This window comes from Stegostoma tigrinum, chromosome 39 (assembly GCF_030684315.1).
Source record: "Stegostoma tigrinum isolate sSteTig4 chromosome 39, sSteTig4.hap1, whole genome shotgun sequence".
In the NCBI taxonomy this organism is placed as follows: domain Eukaryota; kingdom Metazoa; phylum Chordata; class Chondrichthyes; order Orectolobiformes; family Stegostomatidae; genus Stegostoma; species Stegostoma tigrinum.
The window spans coordinates 203,988-231,869 of NC_081392.1; the positions used below are offsets into that span (position 1 = coordinate 203,988).

Consider the following 27,882-nt stretch of genomic DNA (forward strand, 5'->3'; position numbering starts at 1 on the left):
TACTTCCTTCTACAAATGAGCTCCAGATGAGTCTGTTCTCAGATCCAGCTGTCTGAGCAAGTGTTCTTGACCCACACTGTGGGCTGACAGTGCATTGACACAGCAGTATAGATAATCTCCCAAATGCAGTTTCCAGAGAAGGTGGGTTGAGAGGAAAGAGGGGACAATAGCAGTAGGCAGACAAGACCTCAGGCTGGCCCCATTTTTAATCAAACAAAAGCCTGAAGTAACCAGAGGATGAACAATACCACAGCAGCAGGGAGTGAGAAGGTCACAAGAATATGACAGCAAACGTCAGGAACAAAATTCAAACAGGGCAGCTACCAGAGGATTCAGACAAATGGTAGATGATGAATCCATCCACCAATTTCTCCATTCTTTGCATCATTGGAGTGACCAAGCAAAAACACATCAGGGCGCAAGATCTGGAGAATTTCCACAAAGCATTTCTAATGCCAGCCTCTGAACTTTGCTGGCACTCCTTTACTATTGACCCTTCAACAGTACAACACTCCCTCAGTAATGATCCTCTGACTATGTAGCACTCCGTGAGTCCTGAACCTCTGACAGGGCTGAGATTTCCTCTTTAGTCTTTCATTTATTGCAAATGAGCGTAAAACAAAAGTCTGCAAACCATGGAGTGAAAGAGATCAGATCTTTTCCAGTATAATCTGCCCTCCCCAGGTCTGACAGTCTCAGAAACCTGAAAGTTCACATTACCCACATGCCGAACACATTAGTGAAACGTATCAAGAATCGATCTCTGGGGTGCAGTGATCACATTTGCTCCATTGAAAGTTTCCATGCTTGAAAGTGTTGGAGTTGTGGTGGAGTGTTCGTCAAATTTGAAAAGATCCTGCCCCTTATCACCACGACTCACTCTCAGCTCAGTCAGAATGCACACTTGCTCTGACAATAATAAAACTTTGATTGAGGCTACACAAAGTGGAGCAGATTGAGACAAGTGATCTATTCTCTCTGGTAATGTGTTGGAATGCAACTGAATGAAAGACTGAACAGTGAGCACCATTTCAGGCTACAGAGCCTTGGTCTGGAGCAGTGACTAAATGGGACTGAATGAATTTGAAGGAGGAGTTCCCAAGTGTCCAGGAATGACCTGGCGTCTCCAGGAATTAGCATTCTCTGGGCTGATGAGCCCTTTGAAAGGCAAGAGCATCAAGGACTATGGGAGGAAAGGAGCTGAGACCACGAGCAGAACTGCATGATCTTACCGAATGGCTCAAAGGACTGAATGGCCTTCTGCCTCTAAGTCCTATACTCCTATGCTTCATACCCTGGGACCAGTAGTTTTCCCGCATCCAACTAAAAAAAAGGCTTATCTGTCAATAGATCTGATTGCTGTTTGTGGGAGCTTGCTATGCACAAATTGACTGGCTGTAAAAATCTTTGGGATCTGCGAAGGTCATAAATGGTGCAATGTAAAAATATAACTCTTCCTCTTTTCACCTAGATTACATGGAGAAAATATTTCTTGATCAAAGGGCAACATGATGGAATCATACAGCTCCTCACATGAACTGCTTTTGTGTATGGTGACTTGAACTCTAACCCTCAGTCAGTGGAATCAAGGAGTCTCTTCAAGCACAAGATCACTTGAGGATATCATCATCAGCAATAACTGCAGCCTGTGATTTGTACAGAATTGCATGTTCTGGCTCATGTTAATTGCCCTGTACTTTTCACTTATTTATAGTGATGTCTCTGAGTTTGGATCAAATTAAGTGCACACCATGGGACAGCGAGGAACAAAAGTGGGGTAGGTGGTGAGGAGGAGAGAGTTATACAGAAGAAGACATTCAGATAGAACAAAGGAATTAAGCTGAGGAGGGAAGATTTTACTCCATTCCAGATATTAACTTGGCCTCATTCTCCTGATTGGTCTCTCTTACAAGAGCTCCAAACTATCCCTCTTTCTTTTCCTTTCAATAAACTCAAACTCATCCAAAACTCTGCTGCCAGTGTCCAAAATCATGCTAAATCCTGTTCGCTCATCACTCCTGATGCTGATTGACCTACACAGAAATATAGAAGATAGGAGTAGGAGGCAGCCATTCAGCCCTTCGAACCAAAACCAGTCCGACTCCAAACTAAAACACAATTAGATTCAGAACAAGGCTTCACACCTAACAAGCATTGTTTGATCTAAAAAGTCTCCTCTTCTTCACCGATAAAGCCTTTAGTTCTCTCAGGACAGTGGTTTCAAAGGAATCTAGGGACTGGCATATACATATTAATCAATTAAAACCTTCTAACTGATTAAAGATTTAACAGCATCTTAGGTTTGTTCAGTATATCCTCATTAGTGATCTGAACCTTTCATTTTTTACTTATAAATGCTGTGTCTGATACCACCTCTCTCACTAACATCCGAAAAAGGAGTAAGACTCCCAAATTTTGTGTTTTCAAAGTGGGCTATAACCTGGTGACTTGTGACTTCTGACTTTGACCTCATCAAACATTTAGTGACCAGCTACCACCTGTTTCTTACATAGCTCAATCTCAAAATTGGTTTGTTAACCATGCCTATAAAACCCCTGGGGATGGTCTACTACATTCAAGGCTCTCCATGGTTACAGTCTAAACACATAAATTGTCTTGAGAAAACAACGTTTTGAGAAACAGAAAATAATCAACTACAGGCATGCTGTACAGCAACAAATCAAAAAACATAGATAACTGAAGCAGGAATAGGTCATTTGGCCCTTCAAGCCTGCTCCCCAATTCATTGTGATTATGGATGATCATCCAATTCATTAATGTTTCCACTTTCACTCCCTACCCTCGATCCCGTTAGCCCTAAGAACAATATCTAACTCCCTCTTGAAAATATTAAATGTTTTGGCCATAACCACTTTCTGTGGAAAAGAATTCTCCAAGGTTACCATACTCTGGGGGAAGAAATTTTTCCTCATCCCTGTCTTAAATGACCTACCTTGTATCATCAAACTGCAACCCCACATCATCAGGAATATCTTTCCTACATTTACCCCACCTAGCCCATTTAGAATTTTATAGGTTCCAATGGGATCCTCCCACATTTTTCTAAACTCCAGTGAATATATAGGTCTAACTAATCCAGGGTGTCTTCATACAAATGCAGTGTGTGAGGTGCATCAGTTGAATCTTGGTTTATGTTGGTCTGTAATTTGCTGACTAAACTCATCCCTCTCCAGACCACATTTCATGTCCAAACCTTGGATCAAGAGGGTTGAGGGTGAGATCGCTGAAGTCTTCTCCCCAAGGGGTACCGGCACACCATCCTGTAACCACATCAGCTCCTTCAATTCTGGTGATCCTGCGGCAGCACAGCTCAGGTTAAAAGGTTTGTCCCGGTGAACGTTGACATCCTGCGGCTGCTCAGTAAAGTGGGGCAACCCTGAGGGGACAGCAGAGATGACAAAAAAACTGCTCATCAGAATATTAGACAGCCATTGCGAAAATCAATGTCGAGGCAATGCATGACATTTCCACAATTTACCTCTAAAATGTCATAATTCTCAACACACTTGAGAGGAAAGGCCTAAAATCAGAAAGAGAGATACACACAGAGGACAGAATTTTTTCCTGCCTGGAGATGGCAGGAGGAGGAAATAATGGAGTGAGTTTGTCTGGGAGGAATATGTAAGCCCTTTCTGTAACCTCATCAATTAAGTGCTGAATAAGACATTCATTTGGAGAATTTTTCAACTTGCCAACAATGAAGACCCTTAAATGGTCAGTCAACAGCCACTTAAGGGAGGTCTCACCTCCATAATTATTGGGGCTCCACAGGAGCCAAGGATGGTGGCTAATTTCTTGACTAGAAAACCATGGCAACATACCTGAGTTAAGGGTTGGTCTTCAATTGCCCCAATTTTCATAACACCTTGTGTTTTTTTTTTCCATAACACCTACCACATGAAGATTGCTACCAAGTGTGGAGGGTCTGTTTTATGAGGACAGGTTGGGTAAATTGGGTTTGTACTCATTGGATATTAAGAAGAATGAGGGGTGACCTTAATTAAACACACACATTTCTTCAAGTACTTGACAGGGTAGATGTGGAAAGGCTGTTTACCCTTGTTGGCAAGCCTAGGACAAGGTGGCATCATCTCAGAATAAAGATTACATATTTCTGGCAGAGATAAGGAGGAATTTCTTCTCTCAGATGGTAACGAATCTGTGGAATTCTTTACCACATGATGGCAGTTCAGGTTGGGTCAATAAACACATTCAAACAGATTTTTAATCAGTCAGGGAATCAAGGGTTATGGAATAAATTCAGCTGAGATTACCTAATCCCATTGAATGATGGAACAGACTCAATGGGCTGAATGGCCTACTTCTAATGTTTCACAGTCTTATGGACAACAAGATAAATCACGTACCTTCTTGTTGCTGGACCCTCAAGGAGTAGGCCTCAGCAAATGATCTCTCTTTTCAGTGGGATAATATCTGGCAGTCTGTGTTGTGGCCTGTGATTTGTCCAGAGTCAGCCTGCCAACTCTTCAAGTGCTGATTGGTGGGTAATTCAGTGAGTTTTACAACTGTTACTCGACACATCACAACCTACCCCACACTTAGGAGAATTATCAGAAAATCACATCTAGGGAGCTTTAGGGAGTGTACTTTAGGCTTCACTGCTGAAGGTATAGCCACCAACAGCAGAGTTCTGGAAACTGGCAATCAAACAGACGCCAAATTTGGAGGCGTTCAGAGATTTCACAGTTGGAGGAAAAGCTGAAAGGTTAGCTATGGGACAGGAGCAGCACACAGAAAGAAAGAGACAGACAGAGAGAGCAAAGGATTGACACAGTTGAGTCTGAAGGTGACCAAAGAGTATTTGAAAATTTCAGATCCGAGAAATGATGGCAATGTTTGAGGTGTTAGTGACATTTGGATTAGTGTCTCAAAACGTAGCTCAGGGATAAGTAAGAATTTGTGGGTTATGCGTCATCAGCTTGGCTTTACCCTGCATTGGAGGTCAAGGATGTAATCAGGAACCCTGGAGGTGGGGTGGTGTAGACAAAGCAAGAGTTCCCTGCACACAAACAAGTATTATGGGCATCGAACAACAGAATAGAGAAAGGTAGAAAGAGATAGAGAAAGAAAGGCAAAGAAAGAGGCAAGTAAACAGAATGAAAGAGAAAGAAAGACTGAAAAAGAAAGAATGAAAGACAAAAAGAAAAAAGAGGGAGAGAAAAGAGACAGAGAAAGAGAGAAATAAGAATAGAGAGAATATATTGCCCACTGCATCCAACATCCTCAACACCTCCAGCCTCCCCTCAATACCACATTTCCAACAGAAGGCACTGCATCTCAAGACGCAGAGCCTAAGGTTAGTTTTCCTCCTATCCTCAATGTGGCTAGGTCAGTCAACTTACTGCAGTCCAGATTTGGAGTTGTGACAGACTGACCTGTTTCCTAACACACTGCACAGCTTTAATAGTCCCAATACCAACTCAACATTTAAGGGTCAATGACTCACCTTCAATTTCTAGCTGAGCTTCTTTAGAGATGATTTGTCTGCCTTTCACTGAAGTGATGCACCGATAACTCCCAGCATCCGTGCGGTGGATTGAGGGAATACTATGAATGAAGACAGTTCATTAAATGTTGGAAGCAGAAAAGAAAGAAGTGAGCAAGCCAGGGTCAGGTAACAGTCATGGGTCAGTAGGTCTAACACACTGATTCTGAAATTTGGAAATTTAGCAATTTGATCAAAAGCTCTAGGTTGACACTCAGTGTAACCTCTATCCTGTTGTCTACCTTTGACATTATTTCTTCTATGGGAATCCCCACTCCAGATTTTTATCCCCAGACTTAACCATTTCAGTACTCTCCTGACCATCCTTGGCATCCTTAGAAACTTCAGCTTTTCCACTATCTAAATCTCAGCTTGGACAATGTCCCAATCACTCATTGTGCCTGTCCTTATAGAATCTTTAACATAGAATTCCCTTATTTAAATCTCTCTATTGCCCCATCCTTCCCTCAGTCTCAGAGCCCCTGAATGCTTAATTCTCTTGACACTGCCTTTTTAGCCAATCTTCACAACCACTTTACCATGGATGCCATGACTATAGCCACCTCAGCCCCACGCTTTGCAAATCACTGCATGGGCCTCTCCCTATCTCCTCTCAATCTTTCAGGCCCTTCTCAAAACACATTTCCTCAATTAATTTTTTGGTCATTTCCCAGTATTTAAATCATGGATTTGCAGTACACCTGTTCTTGTCGAACACCTTGAGGTACTATATTAATACAAGTTAGTTTGTGTTGAGTACACACTTTTAACCATTCAGGGTACTTAAGTAGGATACACCAAGGGAAGATGCACTAACAGTTCCAAGTTAGCCTAACCAAATGGGGATACAGCAAATCATCATTCCAATCAGATGATTAATATTGGGCTCTGTTCTGTTTCACACTCGCTGGCTGCAATTACCTTAATTCACTGATGGCCAGCCATTCATCATCACTCATTGGCACCAGAACCTGGTTGACATCTGCTTGGTACAGAGCCCCATCTCGTTGCCAATTTATTTCAGGGAGTTCGCCCATCACCTGAATAGAGCAGCGCAACTTTACTTCCTTTCCCTGGAAGGATATGATACTCTCGGGATTCTGCAGGAAGGGCACATCTGCATGAGAAAAACAAACAAGAACTTTTTTTGTTATTAAGTTTCAAGAACAAATATTATTTCTAAGCAGAAAGTTAAGAATCTTACGCATGAATGGTGAACAACATAGGTTAAATTTATTTGAAGATTGACAATAGGTTTGCTCATCAGTCAAATTGGTTACAAGAGTCAGGATGTCATGTTGCAGCTTTGCAAGCCTTTGGTTAGGCCAAACTTAAGAATATTACATTCAGTTCTGGTCACTACATTACAGGAAGGATGTGAAGGCATTGGAGAGGGTGCTTAAGAGGTTTACCAGGATGCTGCCTGGATTAGACTGTATGAGCTATAAGGAGATACTAGAAAAGCTCTGGTTGTTTTCTCTGTTGCGGCGGAGGCTGAGGGGAGACTAGGTGTATATCTATAAAATTATGAGATGTATAAGATGCGTATTGAGGTTGACAGTCAGAATTTTTTTCCCAGACTCGAAATGTCTAAAACTGGGGATAGTGGGGAGAGGTGCATACATTTAAGGTGAGGGGGGAAAGTTCAAAGAGAAATATGAAGTGCAAGTTTTCTTACACAGAAAGTGGAAGGAGTCTGGAACACATTGCCAGCAGTAGTGGTGGTGGAGGCAGATACAATAGGGGTGTTTAAGGGGCTTTTAGATAAACTCATGAATATGCAAGGGACAGAGGGATATGGGCCAAGATCAGGTAGAAGGGAATAGTTTGATTTGGCAACAGGTTTGGCACAACACTGTGGGCCGAAGGGCACATTCCGGTGCTGTACAGTTGTGTGTTCTTTGTTTCTTACAGAAGCTCAGTGCTTTCAGCTATGGAGAAACACAGATTAACTCTCACTTTAAAACTATTGCAAGATGCAACATGAACTGGCTGCTTGTCACATCATCAACACTCTAGTTAATGCCTCATTAGCATGCCCACTTCTTAAAGTGAAATCTCAACTGGCATTTTAGCCATCATCAGCTGCCCTAGAGAAGGTGCTGCTAGGCCTCCATCTTGAACTACCAAGTCTTTGGGCTAAAGATGCTGGGTGAGGGAAGAAGTGTCAAGTATGAGTCCCATGGAGGAACAAATGAAGGAAGGCCATTGTGCATCTCAGCTGGGATGCCATGTGGTTTTGAGGTGCTTTTTAATATTAGTTTATGGGGTGTGGGCATCACTGGTTAGGCCACCATTTATTGCTCATCCCTAATTTCCCATGTCGCATTGTTAAGGGCCTAGCGTCACATGCAGACTAGACCAGGTAAGGACAACTTGATTTCCATCCCTGAAGGATATAAATGAATAATATTGGCTTTTACTTCTTTTACCACCTCATGAACAAGATGGCTTTTTATAACAATCAACAGTGGCTTTGTGGTCATTATTTGATACATAAATAAACCTTGAACATTACCTACTACTAGGAGGCCATCGCATGCCCTGAGATGGGCTTTCAACAACAATCCAGAGTAGTTACACACAGTTATCATTAGCCTCGCTTTTACCTTTATTCCATTTAGAACATAGAACATAGAACATTACAGCACAGTACAGGCCCTTCGGCCCTCGATGTTGAGCTGACCTGTCATACCGATCTCAAGCCCATCTAACCCACACTATTCCATGTACGTCCACATGTCCTCAGAACATTGACTATTACTGATCCAATGCCATTACCATCATGCAAACCCCCTCCCTGCTCTTCACCCATGAGCAAGTGGCTAGAATCTGCTGAGAGTGTGCTGGAGGCAGGTTAATTTGTGGTTTTCACATGAGAATTGGATAATTGTACGAAAAGAAAAAAATAAGGCATGCCTATGGGGAAAAGATGCAGAACCAGGAATGGGAATGCGGAAACAATTTGCAGAGAATCAGCATTGATATCAGCATTTGCTGAATGGCCTCCTTCTGGACTACAACAAACTGAGTGTTTCTGTGCTTCCTGTACTTCATCTAGTTAGATGGAGGAGTTTCTGCTGTCCTACTTGTATATAGTACACACCACAGCCACTGGAGATGATAACATCACATACCATGTGGAGAACAAAGAACAAAGAAAATTATAGCACAGGAACAGGCCCTTTGGCCCTCCAAGCCTGCGACAATCCAGATTCTCTATCTAAACCTGTCGCCTATTTTCCAAGGATCTGTTTTCCTCTGCTCCCTGCCCATTCATGTTTCTGTCTGGATACATCTTAAGTGATGCTATCATGCCCGCCTCTACCACCTCTGCTAGTAATGCATTCCAGGCACCTCTGTGCAAAGAACTTTCCACGCATATCTCCCTTAAACTTTTCCCCTCTCACCTTGAAATCGTGACCCCTAATAATTGAGTCCCCCACTCTGGGAAAAAGCTTCTTGCTATCCACCCTGTCTATACCTGTCATGATTTTGTAGAACTCAATCACGTCCCCCCCAACCTCTGTCTTTCTAATGTAAATAATCCTAATCTCCTCAACCCCTCTTCATAGCTAGCACCCTCCATACCAGGCAACATCCTGGTGAACCTCCCCTGCACCCTCTCCAAAGCATCCACATCCTTTTGGTAATGTGGCTACCAAAACAATATGCAGTATGCCAACTGTGGCTGAACCAAAGTCCGATACAACTGTAACACAACCTGCCAACTCTTGTACTCAATACCCCGCCCGATGAATGAACGTCTGCCTTCTTGACCACCCTATCAACCTGTGTTGCTACCTTCAATGGACCTGAACACCCAGATCTCTCTGGCAATCAATTTTCCCCAGGGCTTTTCCATTCACTGTATGGTTTGCTCTTGAATTGGATCTTCCAAAATGCATCACCTCACATTTGCCTGGATTGAACTCCATCTGTCATTTCTCCGCCCAACTCTCCAATCTATCTATATTCTGCTGTAATCTCTCACAGTCCCCTTCACTATCTGCTACTCCACTAATCTTACTGTCATCTGCAATCTTAGTGTCATATGCCATTACATCATATACTGCAAGCAGACAGATCTCCTCAGTGAAAGTTTGAAAACAACCAAATCTAAGTCACAGCAAAAATAAAAGGTGCAACATTCTCTAAAGGTTTTACAATCTGTCTGTGATGGAATGTCCCTTGATTGACAAAGAGTAGAGTTCATCCATTCGACCCCTTGAGACTGTTCCATCAGGCTGTGGCTCACTCCATTGACTCCTGTCACTGATCCAAATCTCATACCTCAATAAAAGAAACTTATCAATATGGTGTGGAGTGCTGCACTCTGACAAAGGGGCTTTATTTCAGATCACAGAACTGTTACAGCACAAAAGAAGGCCAGTCACACCATCATGGTTATTCCAGTTCTGTTACTAATGTCAATCTCCTGGCTTTTCTCCATATTATTGCATATCATTCCTATCTAAAGAATTATACAATGCCCTCTTGAATCCCTGAGTTAGAGTCATAGAGTCATACAGCATAACAACAGACCCTTCAGTCCAACTAATATACATTGACCATATTTCCAAACTAAACTAGTTTGCCTGCATTTGGTCCATATCCCTCCAAATCTTTCCTATTCATGCAACTATCCAAATGTTTTTTTAAAATGTTCTAAACGTAGCTGCATCCACCACTTCCTCTGGCATTTCATTCCACACATGAACCACTCTTGTGTGTAAAAAACATGCCCCTCATGCCTTTTTTAAAACCTTTTCCTCTCACGTTAAAAATATGCCCCATAGTTTTGAACTTCCCCATCCCAGAGAAAAGGCCCTTGTTATTCACCTTCTCTGTACCCCTCATGATTTTATAAATCTCCTCAAGGTCATCCCTCAACCTCCTATGTTTCAGTGAATAAAAGTCCCAAATTCAGCCCATCTTTATAATTGAAACCCTCCATCCCCAACAACATCCTGGTAAGTCTTTTCTGAACCCTCTTCAATTTAATAATATCCTTCAAAATACCTGCTTCCACCACATTTCCAGGCCATACATACCAGATGGAATATTTCATGCAAAATACTAAAGATGTTGTTGGATTGATAATGCTAAAATTAAACAGATTATCTGCTCGTGCTCACATTGCTATTGGGTCAGAGCTGACGTGCACATTTCGTATTGCTTCTCCTTCATTACAGCAGCAATTACACCTCAGAAATATGTCATGGGTTGTAAAGCACTGAGAGAGATCCGCTGGTCTTGAAAGCTTTTCTTTCCACCTGGATTTCAGTACCAGATGAATTAGTTTCTCCATTTCTCATCCCATAAAATTCTTCTATATTTTTAAACAATCAGATAGTCATCCCAAATTTCTATATACAATATAAGCAAAGATGTTAACTAACAAATTAGCTCACCATTTAACTCTTTCAACCCGCATAACATTGTGATAAATCTATTGTTATTTTCCCCCCACCTCATCACCACCATCACCAGTGCCCTTCCTGAAGTCTGTTGCCCAAAACAGAATACACTACCCCTGATCTAACCTTGCTTACATACAACAGAATTTTCAATTCCAGAGTTTCGGCTGAAGACCCTTCAGATACAAGCTAACATTCCATTTATCTTTTTGACTACATTTTTGATCAATGAACTGTCTCTAGACCTAGTCAAGCAAATAACTTAAGACTCTGTGCTTTCTAGCTTTTCAATAGAAACCTCAACTTGTCATAGAATCATACAGCACAGAAACAGCCTCTTCAGCTCACCATGTCTGTGCCAACCAACAAACATTTCAATTACATTAATCCCATTTATCCACATTGACTATAATGTCCCAGCATTTGAAGTGTTCATCCAGATGCTGTTTTGACATGAGAGTACCTGCCTCCACCATTCCTCTCAGACAGCATGTTCCATATTTCTATCACCATCTGGGTGAATATTCTAAACTCAGATATCCTCAATCAGTCACTCCTTACCTTAAATTTATGGCCTCTGTCTGCCAGAGGAAAAGGTTCTCAAGGTGTACTCTATCTATGCCTCTCATAATTCTGTATGCCTCAATCAGATCTGCCCTCAGCCTTCTCTACTCCAGGAAAACAAACACAGCCTATCCATTCTCTCCTCATAACTGAGACTTTCCATCCTAGGCAACATCGTGGTGAATCTCCTCTGTCTCTCTCCAGTGTAATCATGACCTCCTGATGTGGCAACCAGAACTGCACACAGTATATGATCTGTGGCCAACCAATGTGGTGGAAGCAGGTATTACAAAGGATATTATTAAATTGAACGGGGTTCAGAAAAGACTTCCTTGCTCCTATTTTCTACACCTGACTAAAGAAGGCAAGCATCCCATACGACTTCTTCATAACCCTGTCTACGCATGCTGACGCTTTCAAGGATCTATGCAGTTGGAAACCAGGTGCCTTTGTTTCTCAATATTCCCTAGGAATCCATCATTCATTGTGCATATCCTTCCCTTAATCAACCTACCAGATGATTCGCCTTGCACTTAACAGGAATAAATTCCATCTGCCACTGTTCTGCTCAATCTGCTGATCAATGCTAGACTGGAGTCTGAGACCATCCTCCTCAGTATCAAGTGAGAGAAAAGTAGGAAGAGTGGGTGGGGAATAAATCAAAATAGAGTTGGAAGGGAGTCCTCATATTTTCAGGGACTAGGGTGAAAGCACACCAAGATCCCATTGATCTCTGGTACTTCCCATTCATCATGCATATTTGTCCTGCCCAAGTGCATCACATCACATTTATCTGATTGAATTCCATTTGCCATTAATCAGTCCATTTGACAGTCCATATGTATCTTTCTGTAACATAAAGCATACAGTGTCCACAGAATTCTTATGTTCTCGTCAGTGTAACAAGGGCTGAAATGCACCAGTGCCAGAAATTACATTTTAATTTATTCTAACAAGCTGCCATTGGAAGTTTTGAATGGTGTTCTTTTAAAGGTTGTTCATCAGTTACTTAGTAAGAGGTAGAGTTGCCATAGCTCCAGAGGACTGCTTTCTCAATAGAGGATAAGACTGGTAGTGATTTAACCCGACGGTCACTGCACCTCAGATGAGGGGCAAGGTTCAGAAGCCGAGGCCATCATGATGACCTCAGCTAGCATCGGAGTTGAGCCGGGGCTGTTGGCGTTACTTTGCACCAGGAATCAACCATCCAGCCGACTGAATGAACCAACACCCCACAATTAAATGATTATTTGGATTTTAGTTTATTCAAAAGAGAAGAAAAAACATGGACTAACAGAGGATATGAGACAGGTATTGAGGTATTACACTGTGAATAAATTTACTCCAACTAAAGTCTGGCTGTGCTTTTTCCTTCAGTCACTGGTTGTCAGGAAAATAGGGAGATGAGAGCTGCATTAGGTGAACCGAATGTAACTGATGACTCCATTCAAGAAGCAGAATGGGGGAAGCAGTGGCTTGTAGAGAAACTTGCAGATAGCAGCATTCCCCTTTTCCTTGTAGGTGGCAGAGGTTGCAACTTTCAAGAGATGCTGTTAATGAAGCTTTGGTGAGTTCTTACAGCACATCTTATAGATTGCACACTCTGCTGTCATGGTGATAATGGGAACTGCAGATGCTGGAGAATCCAAGATAACACAGTGTGGAGCTGGATGAACACAGCAGGCCAAGCAGCATCTCAGGAGCACAAAAGCTGACGTTTCAGGCCTAGAACCTTCATCAGACCTATGATGAAGGGTCTAGGCCTGAAATGCCAGCTTTTGTGCTCCTGAGATGCTGCTTGGCCTGCTGTGTTCATCCAGCTCCACAGTTTGTTATCTCTGCTGTCATGGTGCGTTGGTTGAGAACAGAGTAAATATTTAAGTTAGTGCCAATCAAATAAGCTTTGTCCTGTATCAGGCTTCTTGAGTGTTGTTGGAACTGCAGTTATCCAGACAAGTATTACATCACATTCCTGACTTGTGCCTTCTGGATGGTAGGCAGACTTTGGGATTTACACCTGAGTATGGTAAGGACAGCCTTGTTGTTCTGCTACCACTTGTGGGCTTTAAACCATACAAGAAACCTGAAGCAAACGTTTTGGAGTATGAATGTAGGGGTTGGGTTGAGGTTATTTGGTCAAGAGCATTCAGTGTATTATTAAGGGATCCATCGTCAGAAACAGGAGCTTCTATTCAGAGCCTTCACAATGTTTCTGCTCCTAATGACCCCATTCTCCCCACCACCATCTCTCATCCAAACTCTCCTTCACTGTCAGACTGGGTCAAAATGTTGGAACTCCCTCCCTAACAGAACTGTGAACGGCCAATTAGAATGGACAATAAATGTAGGCCTTTCAGGGAGTTTTGGATACTGCAGAAATTATCGAACAACATAGCATTTGAAAAGTTGGATGGAGAAATGGCAGATGCAGTTTAAACCAGACAATTGTGAGGTGATGCAGAGGAAAGTATACAGTAACTGGCCATACCCTTAGGGGAATCGATATATAGAGAGAGATCTTCGGGTGCAAGTCCATAGCTCCCTAAAAGTAGCAACACAAGTAGGTATGGTGATTAAGAAACAGCATGCTTGCCATTATTGGTTGGGGCATTGAGTTTAAAAATTGTCAAGTCATGAAACAGCTATACAAGACCTTTTTGAGGCCACATGTAGAGTATTGTGTGCAGTTCTAGTTGCCACATTATATGAAATCTGTGGAGGCTTTGGAGGCAATGCAGGAGAGGTTTGCCATGATGTTGCCTGGATTGGAGTGCATTACCTGTGTAAGTAGACATTGGACAGACTTGGATTGTTATTACTAAGGTCTTGGAGGCTGAGGGGAGCCTTAATAGAGTTATTTAAAATCATGAAAGGCCTTGATAGGGTGGATAGTTAGAGTCTTTTTCCCATGGTGGAAATTTCAAATAGTAGGGGGCATAGGCTTAAGGTGAGGTGGTTGGGGATGTAGTTTAAAGGGGAGCGTGACGCTAGTTTTTTTTACACAGAGGGCGTTAGTTGCCTGGAACATGCTGCCAAGAGAGGCAGTAGAGACCGACACAATTGCGAAGTTTATGAGGAATTTAAGACAAACACATGAATAGGCAGGTAATAAAGGGACACAAACCACTTGCAGGTAAATGGAATTAGTTTAGAATGGCATTATGGTTGACGTAGGCATTGTGGGCCAAAAGGTGTGTTCCTGAGCTGTATTGTTCTATGTTTTATCCTATAATCCCAACAGAAAAAGAGGCCTTTTAGCCCATTGAGTCTGCATTGATCGTTCGAAGAGCATCCCACTGAGACTCATCCAGCTACCAAATCCGTTACCCTGCAATTCCCATGGCTAATCCACCCAGCCTGCACATCCCTGGACACTGGCATGGCCAATCGACGTAACCTGCACATCTTTCAACCAAGGAAGGAAACTGGAACACACAGGAAATCCCTGCAGACATGTGGAGAATGTACAAATTTCACGTAGACAGTGACCCAAGGTTGGAATCAATCCCAGGTCCCTGTTGCAGAGAGGCAGCAGTGCTAGCCACTGAACAACACTGCCGCCCACCTGGTCATTTCACAAAAAATGAAAAATTCAAATTTCCCTACTATACTTCCATCTCAGTAATGTCCAGATTAGACTGTATAAATGAATAGCAGATGTTTTCAGGTACTTCCAGGGTTTTTCTGATGAAGGTCTGACAAGAAACCAAAGATGTGCTTTTGTAACAACCAGTTCAGTTATCACAGAACTGGGGTAGGCCGAGGTGTCCTGTCACAATGAGGTTCACATCTTTTATTGAACCCCTCCCTTTTAATGTCCAAAGGTTCATTTGTCACATGGGGAATGGGGATGCGGGAATTGGCAAGAAGCCCTCTAACAGAGAGTCAGGTAAATTACACGGCAGCCAGGGCACCACCTCTTCCGGGATACATATCAGCCTCAGGATCTTTTGTAATCCTCAACAGGCAGACATTGCCTTGTTGAAATACATTGTTTCTAACAATACAGCACTCCTAGGGCTTTGTCATGTCTTATTTAAACACTCGGAGATGGCAAGAACTGCAGATGCTGGAGTCAGAGATAACGTAGTGAGGAGCTGGAGGAACACAGCAAACCAGGCAGCATCAAATGAGCAGGAAAGTTGACTTTTTTGGGTCAGGACTTTTCTTCATTGTGAACGAAACGTTAGCCTTCCTGCTCCTCTGATGCTGCCTGACCTGCTGTGTTCCTTCAGCTCCACGCTGTGTTAACTCATAATTAGACACTCAAGTGTCTTGACTGGAACTGAAATTCACACACTTCAAACTCAAAATATTATGCTACTCACCAGAGGTGAGCTCTGGTGTACTCATAAGCCTTCATCATAAATGTTCTTGTAGATCATTCATCCACAGGCGGAATCATGTCAAACTCAACTGAGTTGTCATTCATGCCTAGTTTTAGGGTGGGTAGGGTAGGTGTCTGCATAACGATCACAGTATTGCAGACTGAGGTCATTTAGGCCATTGTGCCTACACTCAGTCTCAGAATGAATATTTCACTTAGTCCCATTCTCCTGCCTACTCCCTGTTGTCAGTGTTCCTTTATTAAGACAGACATCATACAGTCAGATAGTATTAAGAAGCCCTTCAACCCATTAAGCCGATACTACCAAACATCATTTCCCTAATGTTGTCATTAGGTGCTGGTCAACAACAACTAAACTGCATTGACCAGTTTGAAGGTGAAGGTTTGTGATAACCCAAAACTTCATCTGTTTACACCCTGACTCTTATATTTCACCCCAGGGATTTTTGACATAATGCATCCACAAGTTTTATCTATCTTATAACATTTTAGCAAAAAGTTCCATCTGCATTGACTTTAGGAAGGGTTTCAAGAAAGGGTTTTGTTTTAATTAATAGCATGTTTGCTGAGCCAAATGACGCTCACACTGATTTTAAAGCTACTGAGGTTATTTGGGTGAGGTGCATAGCCGTGTCTCAGCGTCCAACAGAACAAGCCTACACTGGTACAGCAGAGCTACACAGTGCTAGGCCACAGCATAGCAAGTAATCAAACACAGATCACAGGTTAGAAATGCAACAAGAGAGGTGTATGGGGATGCTGGCAAGGATTGGCAGAACTGGTACATTCCACACAGACAAACTGTCACCAACAAATGAGGGGGCGGTGAAGCATAACATCTAAATAGTGTATAAATTTTCACCGTAGTACAGAGAAACCCCTCAAAAGCCTGCTCTTCTTACAGCTGTGACATTGAAGTGATGTGGTTTTATCTAAGAAATCAGAGTCTCCTTGCAAATTGTAGTTGACTGTCGATACTTGTTGCAGTCAGTCTGGAGGTTTTTTTGGGTCATTCTCGGGGGAAATGGTGATTCACCTTAGTAGGGTTACCCTATTTGATTGTACATTTCCCTGGCTAAGGAACATTTAATATCCTGAGGAAATTCCTCTGAGTCCACTGCCAAATCTCCAAAATTAACCCAGAATATTCATCTGGCCTGACTCCATTACTTTCAACCTCATTGGCAAAACAGAAAGCATTGGTGTAACTGGCTCTGATGAAAGGATTGAAGCATAAATTGGCAGGGTTTTCTCCTCCCCAGAAGGAAAGGCGACAGGAAGGACATGTGATCAGGCAGGCTGACCACGGGAATATAACCACCTCCTTTTCTTCACCTCAGAAGTTAGGTTCTGGGTGAGAAGGTCCATTAATGACCACTTAGCCTGGCTTTGGAACCTTACAATGTTGTGATGAAACGGCTTCTTTTCTGGCATAAATAGTGCAACATGGGTAGAGCTAGTTAAGATAGAAAGTGGATACTCGAAATGCTAACTCTGCTTTTTCCACACAGATGATGAGTTTCATAGAATAGAATCCCTACCGTGTGGATGGCCATTTGGCCCATCGAGTCCACAATCACCCTCTGAGAAGCATCCCACCCAAACCTACACCACCCCAACCCAACCCTACAACACTGCATTTCCCATGGCTATTCCACCTAGCCTGTTCACCCCTGGACACTATGGACAATTTAGGATGGACTATCCTAACATCTTTGGTATGTGGGAGGAAACCAACGGACCCTGAGGGAACACACGCAGAAAGTGCAAACTCCCACACCATCACCTGAGGGTGGAATTGAATTCTGGCCCCTCATGCTGTGAGGCAGCAATGCTAACTACTGAGCCACCATGCCACCAGCATTATCTGTTTTTATTTCAAATCTCCATCTGCAGTTCTTTGTTTCATATTACAGTTTCATATTAAGGATGGCATGGTATCAATCATCCTGTCCTTCAGAGCAGGGCTTCCCAAATGGTGTGTTGTGACCCCCAGTGAGGCTAGATGACAAAATGTTGGGCTTCTGACTCTGATACCAATAATGGTAATCATGAAGTGCAGCCGGGCAGAGTGCAAATATTTGTGACAGAAAGTGCATGCGAGCATCTGTTAAAGATTCAAACACACACTCTCAGAACGTCACTCTCAAACTCTGGATATTACTCCTATATCACTGCCACTCCCATTTTAGTCACTGTGATAAAAAAAGAACATAGCAGTTACTTTATGTCGAGCAAAATCCCAAACAGCAATGAGATAGAAAACATAAAATCTGTTTTTGTGATATTAATTAAGAGAAAACTCTTGACATAGACCCTGAGGAAAACTAATGTCAGCATTCCTTTTCAAATTAATGCCATGTCATCTTTTTGTCCACTTCAGGGGGCATTCAGGGCTTTGGTTTAATCCCCAATCCACAAGGTGGCAGCTACAGAAGTGGGAATTTTCCCCACAAAACTACAGCTTACATTATATTAAATAAAGCTTCATTAAGGTGCAGAAACTGCAATTCACAGCCAATTCTCAGAAGCTCCTTGATGAGACAGCCCAGAGTTTAATTTCACTGGGTTTAAAAATACACTAGCTAATTAAAGAGATGCTGGGTGGCTGCAGACAGATGCAAGAGTTTGGGATTTGTAATTTAGCAGAAGTATCAACAATTTGAAGTGGCTGAAGAATATTCTGGAAGGGCTCAGCTTTTCCCCGACTCAAGTGATGTCTTTGTTATTGCAAAAATATACATTATTTATAAAAAAATCTTTATGGACGTTGTCAGGTAGTAAAGTTCTTCTATACACAGTCTTCGTTTATCAAGAAAAACAAGATGAGACTTTGGCATTCTCCGCAGTTGCAAAAATCAAAGGCATTTATAACTCAGGCGGGACACTATTCAAGTACATCGAGGATGAACCTCCATATTCTTTGGCAGAAGGTTCCTAGACAATGGTCTTCCTCCACTGTACCTTGGCAATAGTTTGCCCAAGCTTTAGTGTGTCCTTCAACTTTGAGTACAAGAGTTGGGAAGTCATGTTGAGGTCGTACAGGACAATAGTGAGACCTCTTTACATAGGCATAGAAACATGGAAAGTAGATGCAGGAGTAGGCTATTCAGCCCTTCTAGCCTGCATCATCATTCAATATGATCATGGCTGATTGTGCAATCTCAATATCCCATACCGCCCTCGATCCATCCCCCACGATCCCTTTAGCCGCAAGGGCCATATTCCGCTCCCTCTTGAATATATCTAATGAACTCTTCTGGAATATTATGTCCTGTTCAGGTCACCCAGTTATAGAAAGAATATTATCAAGCTGGACAGGGTTCAGAACAGAATTAGCAGGATGTTGCCAGGTACAGAAGGTTTGAGTTATAAAGACTGGATAGCCTGGGACTTCTTTCACTGGAGCAGAGGAGGCTGAGAGGTGATCTGACAGAAGTTCATAATATAATGAGGGAGATAGATAGAGTTAATGATGGTTGTCTTTCCCATAGGATGGGGGATTTCAAGGCTAGGGGGCACATTTTTAAAGTGAGAGGAGAGAGATTTCAAAATCGACATGAAATGCAAATTTTGAATGCAGCAGTTGCTTTGTGTGGAATGAACTTTCTGAGGAACAACAGCTGGATCCAATTAAGGATTCCCTCTTAAAAACTCCTTTTGGACTGCACATCTACATGAATAAAAATAGTAATTGTTGAAAAAACTCAGCAGGACTGGCAGCATCTGTGGAGAGAAATCAGAGTTAATGTTTCAGGTCAAATGACCCTCTCTCAGGACTCATTTAGGCGTGCAATTTCCTGTCAACAGCATTCTCCGAGTCCTTTTCTCCAAGGCTAATGAGACAGCTGTTCACCACCCACTTCCTGCACATGGGTGATCTTATTCCTGAGGGGTGCGAGGTAAAGCACAGGTTTGGTTCAGGGTGAATCTTTGATCAGGTTATCTTTGATCAGGTGAATCTTTGTTGGTTACCCTGGACAGGATTTTGCAATTTGCATTCAGTAATGAAATTGGTAGGCAATTCCTAATTTCTTCCTGAGGGTGATCGTATATTTCCTCATGGATTCACATTTGCCACTAGCCAGACGCATGCTGTTGTACACCTCCAGCAGGTCCTGGCCTATCAGATTCAACAGAGCTGAATACAACTCAGCTGGTAAGCCATTCCTTCTCTGCCAGTTTATTCTTTTCAAAAAGGACTCAAGGGTCTAGAACAGCTCATTCAGAGATAACCAGTGGTGCAGCCTTTTCTGCATGCTGATATAACAAGGTGTAGAGCTGGATAAACACAGCAGGCCAAGCAACATCAGAGGAGCAAGAAAGCTAACATTTCAGGTCTAGACCCTTCTTCCGAAATGGGAAAATGCAGAAATCTTCTGCATGCTATTGTCTAAGACCTCAGTGATAGAGGACAGGAATGACTGGAAGGCTGTGCTGTCTGCAGGCTACATGTACAGTCTGTCATAAAAGGATTTGCTGATCCTCGGGATGTCAGACTGAGATAACATTATTTAACCATCTTCTTCCTGAGGCTACTCATAACACTCCCTGTGCAACTTCTGAAAGGAGAAACACAAGCATATCTCATCCTGTTCCATGGTGTGGACCCTGGACCAGAAGATTATCTTGGAAGTCTCTGAGGAAAAGAGCGAGGATTGCTGGCTCTTCATCTCCTGAGCATCTTGCTGGACGTTGACTCCCATTGTTTGCAGCAGGAATAGGCTCTGTGTGCTTTCTGGAGTTTTGACAATTTCATACATTACTCTCTCGCCTTCTAAACATCTCCAAGGGTTTCGAACTTGTCGATGTTCCCTTTGACTATTTCCCACCAGTCCGTTGGGAACTAAAAGAGGGGATTCTTTAAATTATGTCCTTTGATATCCCCTTTGAGTTCCTCAATATTTTTTGGGGTCATAATTTCACATTCATCTTCCATGTTCTCTTGCCAGCCCACTGGTCATCCTCTAGGTGATGAATTGGCCAGCAGGAGGCAGTGATCAGAGGAGAACACCGGCTTAACATCAGTGGATCTAACCAAGGAGGTTGGGGCACAAACAGGAAGTCTGCACTTGATTGATGGGCCCATCTGGCCATGACCAGATGTACGTGCTGCAGGGGTACTGAAGATACCATGCAATCTGGCAACTTTAGCCGTTACCATCAGGGATCTGGACATGACATCCAGTTTGCCACCAGCACCTCTGGATTGTCTGGCCACTTTGATGATACTTTTGAAGTCTCCAGCCAAAAACACTGACCTGGATATTGCCTTTGGCAGTGGGAGCTGCTGAAAAATGGCCAGATGTTCCCCCTTTACCACCATTAAGGAGTGTCAGGGGTGTCTGCTACAAGGAGGCGTCCACATACCACCTCCTCAACCTTGGAGATGGTAAAGTTGCATTCTCACAGCAGAATATCCAGGTCCGAGGAATAGCAATCATTACGCCTCGACCAAATTGAAGGCATGTGGGCCCTCAAGTCAACTATTTCTTGTAGCTACTGACGTACAGTAACCCACACTACTGCAAAACAAGGGGTACAGATTGACGATTTTCTGAAGAAGGGTCTCGACTCGAAATGTCAACTTTCCTGCTCCTCTGATGCTGCTTGGCCTGCCGTGTTCATCCAGCTTCACACCGTGTTATCTCTGGTACACATTGACATTGGCCAGATAAGCCAATATTGAGACATATCGCATGGTAGCTTTAATGTCATGCACATTTATGTTGGCAATTTTTAAAAATTGCTCATGAGTCTGTGCACTGGCAGTGGATCGAAGCAGAAAACAGCAACATCATACATGTGATCAGAGATAATGGGAACTGCAGATGCTGGAGAATCTGACATAACAAAGTGCGGAGCTCGATGAACTCAGCAAGCCAAGCAGCATCTTAGAAGTGCAAAAGCTGATGTTTTGGGCCTAGACCCTTCATCAGAAAAAGGGTGCTTTTGTGCTCCTAAGATGCTGCTTGGCCTGCTGTGTTCATCTAGCTCCACACTTTCTTAACATCATACATGTACAAGGAGGCTTTAACCTGAAGGCCTCCATTGTCTGAAATAGCCACCCCTCTCAGGCTGACATCTTTCCTGATGGACTCAGCAAAATGCTCTATACAACGCACAAACAAGGCAGCAGAGAATGGGCAGCCCTGCCTGACTTCAAACCTGATCAGAAACTTTCTGATTCTCGCTCATTGATTGAGACTGAAATAGTCACCCCTCTCAGGCTGACATCTTTTCTGATGTTAAGATTTTTCTAGATCATCATATTGTCCAATAAACATTTAAAGCTGGTCAAGTCACTGGGCAAGCTTCATTATATGAGCAAACTGTTGCATCTTTCTTCCTCCAGCACTGCTCATTAATACAACTGTGGGATTACACCAGGGGAAGTGCAGCTGTCAAATGATTTACATTTAGATTTATTTAATACTGTTACTTGTACCTGGGTACAGTGAAAAGTGTATACTGTTGCCATATTCCAGCACCATCTTGGATTACAGTATACATTACCGAATAAATGGTAAAATACAAAATCATATTAAATTAGATTGGATTCCCTACAGTGTGGAAACAGGACCTTTGGCCCAACAAGTCCACACTGCCACTTGAAACATCCCACCCAAACCCATTCACCCTATAATCCATACATCCCTGAACACTACAGGCAATTTAGCATGGCCGATCCACCTAGCCTGCACATCTTTGGACTGTGGGAGGAAACCAGAGCACCCGGAGGAAACCCACACAGACACGGGGAGAATGTGCAAACTCCACACAGCCAGTCACCCGAGGCTGGAATCGAACCCGCATCCCTGACGCTGTGAGGCTGCAGTGCTAACCACTGAGCCACCGTGTACAATTAAAACTGAAATAGCTTCAAACATTCATCTTTCCCTCTCCGTAGACTTTACACTCTCTGCTCCTCCGATCCCATATTTTCCCCAGGGTCCTGAAAGTGTGCTTGTTTCCTGCCGCCACTGGTGTCATTGCTTCCACAACCCTGCGTCTGAGGTGCAGAAAGTGCCGCTGCGTGGGGTCCTATACATCCTCCGACACTGAACATCAACTGACAAATCCTGGTTCTGAGTCAATTGACGGGGTCATCTTCCAATGCCAATACCCAACATTTTTGAGTAGGGGATGGAGATACACGGGGCCTCTGCTTTTCTGAGGAAATCATTAGGAGGCCAAAGGGCAGTCAAAACCAAAAGAATAAAAGGAGACTGACCTACCATGCTGGACGACAATGACTCAGCTGCATGGATGTGGCCGCATGAGGCCACAAGCTGCTGAACCCCGCCATCCCCATTGCTGCCATCTTGGATACTCTTGGCAGCCGGGGGACGACTGTTCAGAATAGGGCAGGGAATCACATTCTGAGGAGCTGAGGAGTTTTCCTCCCTCACAGACTTGGCATTTATATTGTGCAGGTGCAGGCAATTGGCAGTGTCTAGATGGTCACAGATACAAACAGACGGTAAATCGTTTGGTGCAGTGAAGTGTCCCTACTTCTGGGACAAAAGTTCTCACCTGTCCCTAAGATTTCATCCCGGCATGTCTAAACATGTAATGTTTTTTTAAAAATGGGCAGACACTGTGGCAAGCTGACGGAAGTCAGGATGAACAAACTGTTGTTTTGAGACGGTCCGAAAGCAAACAACAAAGAGGTAGGTTTTAAGGAGTCATATTCATAGGTGTCCACAGCATAGAAAAAGGCATTTTTGTGCTTTTATCTACGCTGGTCAAAGTGAAACACCTAATTATTCTAATTCTATTTTTCAGCAAAGGAATATTGTAAAAGAGGAGAGAGTTAGACACATTGGAGTATTCCATCACACACCTGATTTGTACTTTGTAGATGTTGAATAGGCTTTAGGCAGTGTCTGTGTCAGAGTTTCAGGAAGAAATTTCTGAAATGCGGCCTAATGATGTTTCTCTTGACCTCAGTGTGAAACTCTATCTGTAGCCAAAGACAGTGCAAGTGTAAGCAGTAATGTTACCTAAACACTGATGCAGTCATGTTTCCACCTGACACGGAACATGTCTTTGAACAGGATTCATGATCAGGTCTGGATACCCATGAGTTCTTAGCTGCCTAGTCACTGAGGTCATGCCAGCATTCTCCTGCTTCTCCTCCCATCTTTCTCCTGTCTCTTCCCACCCTTTGCCTACTCTTTACCTCTTCTGTCTTTTTCCTGTCTCTACTCTCCCATACAAGATTCCCTCAACCATGAAGGACTATAAACTCAGCATTGGTCAGGAATCAAGCTAGCGATCTTCCTGTGCTGTGTGGCTGCATTCTAAATTGGGCATCACAGTTACTAATGAAATCTGAACGATGGAAGAGCTGGAAAACAGACGTGAGTAACAGGAGCCCAGCGACACACATCTGAAGACAAGTGAAGCCAAACCAATGCGATTCCTTCACTGTGTTTGTAGGTTTATGTTTCCTAATCTAAAGAGGGATGTGCATCATTACAAGGCAGACTCAAACCAGTTTCAATACCACAGTTTCCCACAACAGACATATGGCTTTCATGCAGGTTAACTTCCAAAGATTGTCATTTAAATATGAGCCTGAGCCCAGTCCATACAGGTTTTCAGTTCAGTGAATTTGTTACAAGCTATGAAACACAGTAGGCTTCTCCAATTTTTAGAAGAATCAATCCAGTTAACTGTGTTTCTCTCTGGAGATCTGTGACCAGTGGTGTTCCATAGGGATTAATGCTGGGACCCCTGTTTTTTGTACTATACTTTAATGATTGGAGGAGAATTTAGGTGGCCTGATTAGCTTGCGGATGACACAGAGATTAGGGGAATTGTTGATAGTGAGGAAGTTTGCCAGAAGATACAGCAGAATATAGACGAGCTAGAGACTTGGGCAGAAAGATGCCACTTAGAGTTCAATTCAAACAAATGTGAGGTGATGCATCTTGGAAGATCTAATGAAGAAGGGAAGTACGTAGTAAGTGGCAAAACTCTTTGTAACATCAACATACAGAGGGATCCAGGCGTACATGTCCATATTTTTCCAATAAAGTGGCAACAGAAGTGAATAAGCTGTTCAAGAAGGTATATGGCATGTTTGCCTTCATTGGTCTGGGCATCAAGTAAAACATTTGGCATGTCATGTTACAGCATCAGAAACTCAGCCCACCACAAAGCCAACCTTCCATCCATTGACTACATCTATACTTTTCACTGCCTCAGAAAAGCAGGCACCATAATCAAATCTCTTCTGACTTCTTCTGTCAGGCAGAAGATACAAAAGCTTAAGTACACACAGCAACAGATTCAAGAACAGTTTCTTCTCTGCTGTTATTAGACTGCTAAATGAAACTCTCCATTTTAAATTTAGCTTTGATCTCAGTCTTTGTGCGCCTTCTCTGCAGCCATAACAACGTATTATTCACTCTGTTCTAGTAACCTAACATACTTTGTATCATGTGATCTGCCTATACAAAACAAAATTTTTCACTGCACCGATGTATATGTGACAATAATAAATCTATTAAAAAAAAGCTGTATAGAACTTTCGTTAGGCCACATTTGGAATACTGTGTACAGTTCAGATTGCCACACTACCAGAAGGATGTGTTCACTTCAGAGAGGGTACAGTAATGATTCATCGAGATGTTGTCTGGTTTGGAGAGTAGTAGCCATGAGATGGGATAGGTCAAACTTGCTTTGTTTTCACTTGAACATCAAAAGATGAGGATACGACCTGATAAAAGTTTACAGAACTGTGAGAGGCATGGATAAAGTGGATGATCATTTAGAACTGTCAATTATGAGGGTCATAGGTTTATGGTAAAAGGTGGTAAGTTTAAAGGACATGAGGGAGGCAGGTTTTTTTTCCTCAAAATACAGAGCTTAGGTTGAGTTTTACAGGAGCTGTGCAGCAGGCTGAGGTCGGAGATGTCATATTGGAGAAGTTGAGGCATAGGTTACTGGAAGCTTGGGATCATGCTTATTGACAGAATGGAGGCATTCAGCTAGGTGGTCACCCAAATGGCAATGCAAAGTCTATTTAAGGAGGCCACAAGTCACAACTAGAGTGGTCTAAGTGACTCCACCTAATTTTACACTATATATTTGGCGTGGGTAACAATATTTCACATACAGCTTCAAAAAACTAATATTGCTGGAGTCAGAAACTCTGCTGTAGTTCCTCTGTGAGTTAAGAGAGTCTACAAATTGAATTGCAAGGTCCCTCCTATGCCGCCACTTCCACTGCAGTGTCAATATTCACTTTGGAATAAAACATTGTGGCAGAGTGGCTTGTGCAGGGCTAAATCCTGTCTCAATTCATTATTTCATCCTTACAAAAATTACATAAGCACTTATTGTATTTAACATAAAATATTCATACTAAATTACGAAAGGTTTAGGTAAGAATGTGGAGATGACAATGAAGTTCATCACTGCTCTGATTGAACAGTAATGCAGGCTCAGGAGGAAGAGATTTCTCATAGAAATGCAAGTTTTTGTTTTCCAACACACTCAATTATGCCTTCTACCATTATAAGAAAAATATCAGTTTAAGGAGTAGAATCAGGGGATCCCTCTGCTGGCTCAGTGGGCATTTCAATGAATCCATGTTGTCGAAAACTCATTTCAAGTAACCTCCCAGTAGCTGTCAGAGAGAAAAAAATATATAGCTTTTGAATAGAATCGAATAGCTGTTATTGTCACACACACTCGAATGAGTGCAGTGAGAAGTTTATAATGTCACCGCTTTGGTGCCATCTTAGCTACAGGGTACCTAAGTACAGATGTTTTATGTATTTGTTACAGAAGTGAAAGAGTTAAAAAAAGTCTAGCTCAGCAATGCAAAGTTTTAAAAAATACACAAATTACTCCAGTTCCAGAATAAGAATAAAAAGTATCTTTAAAAGGTACAAGTTATTTTTCACTGAGACTGTACCAACCAGCATTCAGAACTCGAGGCCTCGCTGCCTTCATGAGCTGGCCTCTGACCTACAACTTGCCTACGGGACCTATCTCCCAGGCTGGCCTGTGCTCGGACACCCTCTAGCTCCAGCCTGCAACTCTTTTTTGGGACCAGTCTCCTATGCTGACTATGTCCAGGTCTCACATCCAGGACTTGTCTCCCAGGCTGGCCTAGACTCGGACTTTCCTCTTTTCTCCATTCCCTCCGAGTAAGTTTAGGAAGCTAAAAGTTTGAGGGTCGGGGGGGAGGGGGGAGAAAAACCGCAGAAGAGAGAAAAACAAAACAAAAGAAAAAGGAAAAGAAGCCAATGAAGCAGAGGTACCAAGGTGTAGACCTGAGTGAACACAGCAGGCCAAGCAGCATCAGAGGAGCAGGAAAGCTGACGTTTTGGGTCTGGACCCTTCTTCAGAAAAAAAGTGAAGCAGAAGAGCTCCAGCTGGATCTTCCTACTCTGATGCCATTTATAACGATATACCTATGCATGTGCTTTCCTTCTAAAATAATTCATTTTATTTGTGGCATCTATTATAAATAAATACAAATGCTTTCTACCAAGTCTGGAAGAAAACCAAGAGGAGAAACTGGAGACTGGTGTTTACCTTTCTTTCCTCCTACTCTTTTCAGTTTTCTGTCCCTTGTCACAGACTTGACCAAATTAGAGACATGCATTTCTAAAGCACCTTTCACACTGGCAGGAAATTCCAAAGCACTACACAATCATTGAAGTATCACAGAATCCCCTACAGTGTGGAACCAGACCATTTGGCCCATCAATACCACACCGACCCTCCAATAGCATCCCACCCAGACCCACCCTCTACTCTATATCTGCATTTCCCACCCTTGACACGTGTGGTAATATCTGCGCATCTTTCAACTGTGGGAGGAAATCAGAGCACCCAACAGAAACCCACATAGACACAGACAGAATGTGCAAACTCCACACAGGCAGTCACCCGAGGCTGGGATCAAACCTGGATCCCTGGAGCTGTGAGGCAGCAGTGCTAATCACTGAGCCATCATGCCACCCCCTGGGGGAGATGGTGGCATTGTGGTAATGTCA

At 42.8% G+C, this 27,882-nt stretch overlaps 1 protein-coding gene across 2 annotated transcripts in view; it reads right to left on the bottom strand.

The window, feature by feature from the left end:
* The window catches only part of LOC125447662 (tyrosine-protein kinase receptor UFO), a 223,054-nt gene that overhangs the window by 179,205 nt on the left and 15,967 nt on the right, over nucleotides 1-27,882 (bottom strand). The window contains exons 2-4 of one of the 2 annotated variants that reach the window (XM_059640926.1): nucleotides 6,449-6,644; nucleotides 5,489-5,589; nucleotides 3,215-3,397 (exon numbers count right to left, since the gene is read on the bottom strand). In XM_059640926.1, coding sequence (XP_059496909.1) covers nucleotides 3,215-3,397; nucleotides 5,489-5,589; nucleotides 6,449-6,644 — 480 coding nt within the window. Of the gene's footprint in view, nucleotides 1-3,214; nucleotides 3,398-5,488; nucleotides 5,590-6,448; nucleotides 6,645-27,882 lie in introns of those variants that run through there. The other variant, XM_059640927.1, reaches the window with a different exon arrangement.